Raw genomic sequence first — 11,049 nt, forward strand, 5'->3', positions numbered from 1 at the left:
CAGAACAGCCAGTAGCTAAACACTTTGTTGAGGCAAAGCATAGCTTGGCTTCTCTCAAGTATAGAATAATCGATCATGTACCCCCTTTAATTAGGGGAGGCGATAGATCGCTACAGCTGTTGCAATCTGAGTGTAAATGGATACACAAGTTAGATATATTGACCCCAAAAGGGTTAAATGAACAATCAGGTATTCAGTGCTTTTTATAATGCCACAGTTAAATATGCAACGCATATTGCGTCTTAGATTTTTGACAAGACTTTTGACAATATTACAGATGTCATTATGTGCACCTCATTATGTGCACCTTATGCAGTGTTTTATCATTTTTTTCTGTGTACTGTCTTTAATTTCCATGCAAATGTTGATATACTTTTGTCAGTACTGGCATGCTTCAGCCACTAGGCGATGTACATGCATTCAGCAGAGTTAACAAGTGCATATGTTATGCCTTTTCTCTAATTTTGATACCTGCAGGCTTCCGTCTGTTGTTACTATGGTGAAGGGTAATCACTTGTGACGTCACAGGACTTCCGTTTTCGGCGGGCTCCGGTGGCATCTGTGCACATGGGTGTCTTGATGTATAAAGGTAAGATCATTTCACATTGTTCTTTTGTATCCTGACGAAAATGCAGTAGCATTGAAACGTTGATTCATACATCGTATTGCGGTCTGTGTATTATTTACAAGTCGTCTCGAGTGCCGCCTGACGCTATACTATACAATTTTTCCTCCCTGCTGGAAAGGTAAATGGAAGGCACCGGACGCAATTCATTCTTTTAGGCAAGGAGTGCCGGCCTCTACGTCTTTATATATATATATATATATATATATATATATATGTATATATATTGTGACACAGTTAGGTTAGGGGGTCCCTCTCCTGGGTAGAGGACTCCTTCCTTACACACACACACAGCAGCAGGGAAGCAGCACACCAGTCTGGATGCAAGTACAAGCTGGTCGGCGCCAGTCTTTATTGTACAATGTCAGAAATAACACAAAGAAAACATAAACGTAAATCCTAGCCCTGTCGGGGCACTAACTTCACAGGTAGTTCCCTCACTACCAGAACCTGGCAGGGCCTAATGCCCTCGCCAGCAACAAAGCACAGCACAGTACTCACAGATAGGTTTAACAAGTGTCTCTGAGCAAACTCCCTGTCTGCTCTCCCAGGTGAGACCATCAGCCCTAAACAAACTAGGCTTATATTGGCCACTCTCAGGTGGAAAACTAACAATCCTGTTACCAGGCTGCGAGAACCAAAACCTGGAGTGGCCGTGGGTGGAGCCCTCCCTCTCCTCTCACCCACAACCCCCAGGTCCCAAACCGGCTTTTCAAAAAGCCGAAACTCAAGCCTGCTACACTGCAGACTTTCTCCTGGGGGTTTAAAACACAAAAGACAGGAATCTGGGACAAATGTACCTGCCACAGACCACTTTACCAGTGATCCTATCACATATCCCCCCCTTTGTTTCGACATGTGGGGCGGAACAACTGAAGCCCCCAAACAATGAACGCGTGACAACGCGTCAGCATTGGCCAGCTGGCTTCCTGGCCTGTGTTCCACTGAAAATTTAAAAGTTTGTAACGCTAAGAACCATCTTGTAATTCTCGCATTACTGTCCTTATTTTCAGACATCCACTTCAGAGGGGCATGGTCAGTGATCAATTTGAACTTTCTTCCGACCAAGTAGAACCTGAGAGCCTCTAACGCCCACTTTATGGCCAATGCCTCCTTCTCCACTGTGGCATAGTTTCTCTCATGTACATTCAACTTTCTGTTAAGATAGAAAATAGGGTGTTCCTCACCCTCCTTGTTCTGGGACAGGACCGCTCCTATACCTACTTCGACAACCTTCTCAAATGGATCGGGGTTGTTCACCTCTGGAACAAAACGGCTTTCCCACAACTTCCAGAAGTGAACAAAGTCTCTCCCCAATATTGCATCGTACACCAGACCATGCACCAAACCCACAGAAACTATAGCAGAGCCACATGGTGTCTCGATGTTCACCTCGGCCGTAACATAATATCGAGTATCCCCATGTATGCAGGTCACACCAACAGTTTTCCCTGTATGCCTCAAGGGGTTCACCAGCTCAGCTTTTATAAGAGTCACCAAGCTACCAGAGTCTAACAGTGCCTCTACTCGGTTGCCATCTACAGTGAGTACACACATGTGCTTATCAGTCTCAGCCTGCCGGTCAGCCGTACAGGCTATCTGTGCAAAGAAAGACTCCCTGCGGTAGACATGAGCAGTATCACATTGCATAGGTTCAGTTGTAAGTGCACAATTAGCTGCAATATGGCCGAAGCCACCACATCGGAAACACTGAGTCATATTAATGTCTAGTCGTTTACGGGGCAAGAACCTTCCCGGCCTGGCAGGCCTGTCTCCAGGTTCTACACCCTCAGTCTTAGGTACAATCCACCGCCCAGCACCCTTCTCCCCTGGAACAGTCTTACCAGTGTCTCTGGGAGTTCGCCGGTGCGCCATCGGAGCTCGGTGGGGCATACTCATCAGCTCCTCAGCCGCCACGTACCTCTCCACCAGCTCGACCAACTGGTCCACGGATTTAGGGTCTGCATGGCTCACCCACTTGCGCAGGGTCGCGTGTAATGATCGCAGGTACCGGTCCATCACGACCCTTTCCACGATCTGTGGTCCCGTCAGCGTCTCGGGCTGTAGCCATTTTGAGGACAGATGGATGAGATCATGCATCTGTGAACGTGGAGGCTTGTCCATATGGAACTCCCAGCGGTGGACCCGTTGGGCACGAACAAAGGTGGTGACTCCCAAGCGAGTTAGGATCTCCTGTTTTAGTTTTTTATAGTCCTTGGCATCAGCCAGGCATAAGTCGAAATATGCTTTTTGTGGCTCTCCAGACAAAAAAGGTGCCACCAGACTTGCCCACTGCTCCTGGGGCCAACTCTCCCTTTCGGCCGTTCTTTCAAATGCGCCCAGATAGGCCTCCACATCATCGCCCGAAGTCATCTTTTGGAGGAAGTGACTGGCTCGTACGGAGTGAGTGGTGGTGGGAGGACCAGTAGCAACATCTCTGGGCCGGGCGACCAGGTGCTGTACCACCTTTTTTATGGCCTGGCTGTTTTCCGCTAAGGCCTGGCGGGTTTCCTCGATGGCGACCTGTTGTTGCCTCTGGGCTGTCTCCAAGGCCAACAGTTGCACCCTGGTGGATTCCTGCTGAGCCCTGGTAGATTCCCGTTGAAGTTTGTTCATCTCCTGCTGAGCTCTGGTAGATTCCTGCTGAGCTGCTGTAGCTTGGAGCAAGGACTTAATCATGTCCTCCATTTTGTCCTGGGGTGTAAGTTGGAAGCTGAACCTTGCCTCTCTGAGCATTGGCTGACGCCTCCTCTATGGGACTCCAAGGACACAGTGTTATTTCCACACTCACAAATTGGGTGTCTCTCCCTTTAATTTTTAAACGGAAAGTTTTCCTCTTGCTGCAACTTCAGTGTGTGTGGTTGCCCGCATTCTCCACCATATTGTGACACAGTTAGGTTAGGGGGTCCCTCTCCTCGGTAGAGGACTCCTTCCTTACACACACACACAGCAACAGGGAAGCAGCACACTAGTCTGGATGCAAGTACAAGCTGGTCGGCGCCAGTCTTTATTGTACAATGTCAGAAATAACACAAAGAAAACATAAACGTAAGTCCTAGCCCTGTCGGGGCACTAACTTCACAGGTAGTTCCCTCACTACCAGAACCTGGCAGGGCCTAATGCCCTCGCCAGCAACAAAGCACAGCACAGTACTCACAGATAGGTTTTCCAAGTGTCTCTGAGCAAACTCCCTGTCTGCTCTCCCAGGTGAGACCATCAGCCCTAAACAAACTAGGCTTATATTGGCCACTCTCAGGTGGAAAACTAACAATCCTGTTACCAGGCTGCGAGAACCAAAACCTGGAGTGGCCATGGGTGGAGCCCTCCCTCTCCTCTCACCCACAACCCCCAGGTCCCAAACCGGCTTTTCAAAAAGCCGAAACTCAAGCCTGCTACACTGCAGACTTTCTCCTGGGGGTTTAAAACACAAAAGACAGGAATCTGGGACAAATGTACCTGCCACAGACCACTTTACCAGTGATCCTAATACAATATATATATATATATATAATAGGGGTGTGCCACTTTTCGTGTTTTGTGTTTTGGTTTTGGATCTGGATCTTTCTTCGTGTTTTGGATCTGGATTGGTTTTGCCAAAACCACCCTTCCATGTTTTGGGTTCTGGGTTTTGTGTTTTGGATCTGTAGTTTTTTGAAAAAAAGCATAAAAACAGCTAAAATCACAGAATTTGTGGGTTTTTCTGCTCCTATGCTATTATTAACCTCAATAACCTTCATTTCCACTCATTTCCAGTCTATTCTGAACACCTCACACCTCACAATAGTGTTTTTATGTCCAAAAGGTTGCACTGAGGTAGCTGGATGACTATGCTAAGAGATACGAGTGGGTGGCACAAACACGTGGTCCATCTAGGAGTGGCACTGCAGTGGCAGACAGGATGGCAGTTTGAAAAACTTGGCCCCAAACTATACATAATGCAAAGAAAAAAAAGAGGTGCAAGATGGAATTGTCCTTGGGCCCTCCCACCCACCCTTATGTTGTATAAACAGGACATGAACACTTTAACAAACCAAACATTTCAGCGCCAGGGTCTGCCACACGACTGTGGCTGAAATGATTGGTTCGTTTGGGCCCCCACAAAACAAGCTGGCAATTAATCTGTCCCTGCACAAACTGGCTCTACGGAGGCAAGATGTCGTCCTCATCCTCCTCATCCACCGATTCCTCACCCTCTTCAGTGTTGTGTACATCCTCATCCTCACAGAGTATTAATTCGTCCCCGCTGGAATCCACAACCACAGGTCCCTCTGTACGTTCTGGAGGCTGGTCTCCCTGGAAGAGTTGATAATTCATTTTATGAACATCATCTTCTCCACATTTTGTGGAAGCAACCTCCTACGCCTTTCGCTGACAAGGTTCCCGGCTGCACTAAACACTCTTTCGGAGTACACACTGGAGGGGGGGCAACTCAGGTAAAATAGAGCCAGTTTGTACAGGGACCTCCAAATTGCTTCTTTTTCCTGCCAGTACAGGTACGGACTGTCTGACATGCCTACTTGGATGCTGTCACCGATGTAATCCTTTAACAGACAGACGCACGCTTGTCGCTGCTGCTTTGAGGATGCAAGTGCGGCTACAGCCCACACAATTCACAAAGACAGAAAAAAAAAGAAGAATATTTTTATTGTTTGTGGAGCGCACTTTGAGGGTTACACCACCCTTTAACAGACAGACGCATGCTTGTCGCTGCTGCTTTGAGGATGCAAGTGCGGCTACAGCCCACACAATTCACAAAGACAGAAAAAAGAAGAAGAATATTATTATTGTTTGTGTAGCACACTTTGAGGGTGTCACCACCCTTTAACAGACAGACGCACGCTTGTCGCTGCTGCTTTGAGGATGCAAGTGCGGCTACATCGCACACAAGTCACAAACACATTAAAAAAATAGTTTTTTATTTTTTGGAGCACTTTGAGAGTTACACCACCCTTTAACAGACAGACGCACGCTTGTCGCTGCTGCTTTGAGGATGCAAGTGCGGCTACATCGCACACAAGTCACAAACACATTTAAAAAATAGTTTTTTATTTTTTGGAGCACTTTGAGAGTTACACCACCCTTTAACAGACAGACGCACGCTTGTCGCTGCTGCTTTGAGGATGCAAGTGCGGCTACAGCCCACACAATTCACAAAGACAGAAAAAAAAAGAACAATATTTTTATTGTTTGTGTAGCACACTTTGAGGGTGTCACCACCCTTTAACAGACAGACGCACGCTTGTCGCTGCTGCTTTGAGGACAGTATCATATGCAGTGACAGTAGACTTGTCAGAAATTGTTGGCACGTCCTTCAGTCCGGACCAGATGTCCAAACCAGCCCTTGACTTATGACACAGGCGCACGCTTGGCGCTGCTACTATGTTGATGCAAGTGTGGCTACATCGCACACAAGTCACAAACACATTAAAAAAACAGTTTTTTATTTTTTGGAGCACTTTGAGAGTTAAACCACCCTTTAACAGACAGACGCACGCTTGTCGCTGCTGCTTTGAGGATGCAAGTGCGGCTACAGCCCACACAATTCACAAAGACAAAAAAAAAAAGAACAATATTTTTATTGTTTGTGTAGCACACTTTGAGGGTGTCACCACCCTTTAACAGACAGACGCACGCTTGTCACTGCTGCTTTAAGGATGCAGGTGCGGCTACAGCCCACACATTTCACAAAGACAGAAAAAAAAAGAACAATATTTTTATTGTTTGTGTAGCACACTTTGAGGGTGTCACCACCCTTTAACAGATAGACGCACGCTTGTCGCTGCTGCTTTAAGGATGCAGGTGCGGCTACAGCCCAGACATTTTTATTTTTGCTGGAGAGTAGTGCACTTTGTGGGTTAGACCACCCTTTAAGAAATGAGCCAGCCGGCTCTTTACTTATGGGACACAGACGCACGCTTGTCACTGCTGCTTTAAGGATGCAGGTGCGGCTACAGCCCACACATTTCACAAAGACAGAAAAAAAAAGAACAATATTTTTATTGTTTGTGTAGCACACTTTGAGGGTGTCACCACCCTTTAACAGATAGACGCACGCTTGTCGCTGCTGCTTTAAGGATGCAGGTGCGGCTACAGCCCAGACATTTTTATTTTTGCTGGAGAGTAGTGCACTTTGTGGGTTAGACCACCCTTTAAGAAATGAGCCAGCCGGCTCTTTACTTATGGGACACAGGCGCACGCTTGGCGCTGCTCCTATGTTGATGCACGTGCAGCCACAGTGCACACAAGTCACAAACACAGAAAATATTATTTTTTTTGGTTTGGACTGGAGTGTACTTTGGGGGTTACAGCACCCTTTAACGGTCAAGCCAGCCGGCCCTTTACTTATGACACAGGCGCACGCTTGGCACTACTTTGTTGATGCACGTGCGGCTACTGCGCACACAATTCACAAACACAGAAAATATTTTTTTTTTGGCTTGGAGTGTACTTTGGGGGTTACAGCACCCTTTAACGGTCAAGCCAGCCGGCCCTTTACTTATGACACAGGCGCACGCTTGGCACTACTTTGTTGATGCATGTGCGGCTACTGCGCACACAATTCACAAACACAGAAAATATTTTTTTTTTTGGTTTGGACTGGAGTGTACTTTGGGGGTTACAGCACCCTTTAACGGTGAAGCCAGCCGGCCCTTTACTTATGACACAGGCGCACGCTTGGCACTACTTTGTTGATGCACGTGCGGCTACTGCGCACACAATTCACAAACACAGAAAATAATTTTTTTTTTGGTTTGGACTGGAGTGTACTTTGGGGGTTACAGCACCCTTTAACGGTCAAGCCAGCCGGCCCTTTACTTATGACACAGGCGCACGCTTGGCACTACTTTGTTGATGCACGTGCGGCTACTGCGCACACAATTCACAAACACAGAAAATATATTATTTTTTTAGCACTTGGGGGGAGCACCCCTGATGGACAGAGCACCCCCTGGACAACACTACAGCACCCCTTTAGGACTGGGACACTGCACAGGACTTTGGAGTGGACACAGCCCCTATGGAGAACTGACTGCACAACACAGTCCAGCCAGCCCCTATGGACTTTGAAGTAGTGGACACAGCCCCTATTAACAACAGCAGCACAGCACAACACAGCCAGCCCCTATGGACTTTGAAGTAGTGGACAACAGCAGCACTACACTACACTACACTACACAGCCCAGCCAGCCCTAACTCCCACCCTCCCTCTTCACTGTCCACAGCCGAGTGAGAAAATGGCGCCGACGCGGGTACCTTATATAGGATCCAAAACCCGCGAGACTTGGAAGGCGGGATGATGACGTTTTGCCTCGATTTCAGATCCGAGTCAGGCGGGAAAAGTCGAGCCTGACTCGGATCGGACTCGGATCGGGGGGGCTCGGGGGGGTTCGGATTTCAGAAATCCGAACCCGCTCACCCCTAATATATAAATATTTCACAAATAGTAAAGAAAAACATTTCTTTCGGGTATCATCTTTTTCCTGTACAGGATAAAAACTTCTGCACTACATGCACCATAGATATAAGGGGAGCAGCCTTGTACCAGATATGTGATAATGACGGCATAATGAACATCCAAAAGCTATTGTTGAAAGTAACACTTTAGTAGAAATGCCTTTAAATGCAAATGATTACATACATAGTGTGTAAATAGATTAAAATTATTTATATGTGTAAGAAATATTGGGCTCCCTTATATTTATTTTTCTCATTGGTTCCCAAAAGGTTTAGTTTGCAGGTAATAAATGAAACTAGATAAGGACAGATCTAGGTGATAACAGGCAATGATGGATTTTATTTTGGCTACCCTAAGCCCTTGTTTCCAGTTCCATCACTCAATCCTGCTTTTTGGCCTAGGCTCCTATTAAAATAGCAATTAACATAATATTTACAATATGTAAATAGTAAAAAATGTATAATTAAACAATGCACACACTTTGCCCATATGAAAAAATTTATTTATTTAAATCTTAAACATTTGAGCATACAGAATGTCTACAATTGCAAATATCAATTCTATTCATAATTTTAAATATTTTACTTAAAAATAAAAATAAAAACCCTCATACCAATCACATCTCAGAAAACAGTGTCTCTCTCTCTCTCTGTATCCTTCAGCAGCACTCCAGAAAGTAGGCTCCTTGTCTTCTGCAGTCATTTTCTTGATACTTCAGCCCTTCCTCCTGGTGTCTCTAAGGCAAAGGCAGAAAAACAAGGAGTGTGCATTTTTGTTTATATTGCATAGATAATCCAGCTTGGCAGATGGCTATGATTGTGAGCCACTGATGGTTTACCTTTTTTTAAGACTCTAACTACATGCCAACCAATAATCAGAGCTCCAGTGCATGCCTATGACTACAGGAACTCCAAAATAAACAATTATTTTTGACAGAAGATAAAAATAAGAAGGAAATCCATATGGGGAAAAAAAAATTCAAATTGAACAAACCAGTTACATTGAGTACCTGATGCAAAATGAACAAAAATTAATAGCCAGCAGCCAATCAAGAGTGGTCTAGTATACTGCTCAGTCAGTCACAGACAGTTTTTTTGTTTTTTAAACTATATTAAAACATTTTTCAGTTACGACAGGCAAGATGGTTCTGATACACAGCTATTTGAACTGTGTGTTTTTGATCTGCTTAATAAATTGCAGTTTGACTGCTTAATACATTCCCTTATCTGTATGAGCCACATTTGTTAAAATTGGGACTGCAGTTCCAGATCAGGCAGTTTTGATATCATGGGCTTTGATTTGCAGTTTATCCTTTTTGTAATTCCAGCCATGCACATAAAAATAAGCACTTAGTATATCTGCTCCAATAAATACACTTCGTTTAAGGAAAGTAATTTTATTAATGCAAATATAAACTAACAGTCAATCAAAAATAACATGCTAATACACTAAGGAGCCATGAACTATTCTAGGTGATCATGCCCATGATTGTAGAATACGTTAAGGGGAAGTAGTCGACAGAGAATATGTCGCCGGAAGAATACTGACGGCATAATGCAGACAGGTTGTAATGGTAGTTAAAGCATTTTAACCGTGTCGGCATTAAAACTTTAAACATGATGCATTACTCTTTAACTAACAGTACAAACGTGTCTGCATTATGCTGTCTCCAGACAACGTATTGTAAGTTGACATATTTACTCTTGACAAAACGTATGTATTCCTTAAACAAGATCAGTTATTCATAAACCAGCATTTACGTTTCTGCACCTGTGTTTGAACAGGTAATTTCAGATAAAGGTCTTATGTCAAGTATTTAGGCATTATTTAAGTAATATGATTTTTCATTAGGAAACATGGAGTTACCTTTTAAGGACTTGTCTTAGACAGAAATGTACATGCTTGGTTATTATTTTGGGATAGATCTGATCTGATTAGTGGTTTGTAATGTGGGAACGTTTGGTTGCATATTAGTGTGTATAAATGTCTAGGGCACATAACCTTACAAGTACTTGGTACTATACTGTACCAAACAAACAAACATGAAAAATAGTGATAGTTTATGAGATCCTATCAAAACTCCTAATTCTATAGATGTTGGAGTCCATAAAAAAAGGTAATGTGATCCAGCTTACAGTATGTTGACTACTGTATTTTTCACAGTCTTCTCCAGGTCCTTGCATAACTCTGCCTCTTCCAGGGTATTTAATTTACCAAGTGAGAGCAGAGATACTACACATTGGGCGGGTCCAGGAAACCAGGCACAAAACAGAGAACTGAAGTCATTACGAAAATATCTGGATGCAGTTTGGTCTAACCACGCTCAACAGTTTATGGAAGAAGAAACAGTCAAACTAAAGAATCAGACAAGGCTGATAAATCCAAACAGTGTTTCAAAGAACGAGAGCAGTAACATAGAAATAATGAGTGGCTCTAATGATGATTCTGTGACACAGCAGGTGATAACAGAGGTGTCTTGGAAAGAGCCCTTGAAACAAGAGGATGAGCTATAAATACACAATGAGAGGTTGTGATGAATAATGAGAGGTTGTGTGAATGTGAGACACCATAATCAGAGCATTTGACCCCAGGCACAAGTTCAGGGTTTCTCCCTCGTGTAGTCAAAATGACCAGATAGCTCATATATGGAATAACAGCAAGCACATATATTGTTTTTGTAAATTGAAGTATGTTCTTTTATCCAAAAGGAATGCATTTGCAAGAAAAGGTAGTCCAATAAAGAGATCTTAGATGAAGACATTACAATACACCCCATACACGCAAAAATATTATTCACAGGGAAAACTGTTGTACTTGCTTACATAGAAAGACACAGCTACAACTATACTGTACATCAATTTAAAGCAAAACGTAGATATACTATAGCCAAGATTATAATGTTTTAAATAAATTCAGACCATCATGAGTGGGTAGATCTCTTAGCCAGGACACGAATATAGTAATTGAT

The 11,049-nt window shown here is 44.1% G+C and overlaps 1 protein-coding gene across 1 annotated transcript in view; it reads left to right on the forward strand.

Moving 5' to 3' along the window:
* CREB3L3 (cAMP responsive element binding protein 3 like 3) overlaps positions 1–10,594 on the forward strand; it is a 68,738-nt gene extending 58,144 nt beyond the window's left edge. The window contains exon 10 of the mRNA XM_088446457.1: positions 10,245–10,594. Coding sequence (XP_088302583.1) covers positions 10,245–10,594 — 350 coding nt within the window. The remainder of the gene's footprint in view (positions 1–10,244) is intronic.
* Positions 10,595–11,049: the final 455 nt, after the last annotated feature.

The sequence above is a fragment of the Taudactylus pleione genome, unplaced genomic scaffold (assembly GCF_031769625.1).
Source record: "Taudactylus pleione unplaced genomic scaffold, aTauple2 ptg000399l, whole genome shotgun sequence".
Taxonomy (NCBI): domain Eukaryota; kingdom Metazoa; phylum Chordata; class Amphibia; order Anura; family Myobatrachidae; genus Taudactylus; species Taudactylus pleione.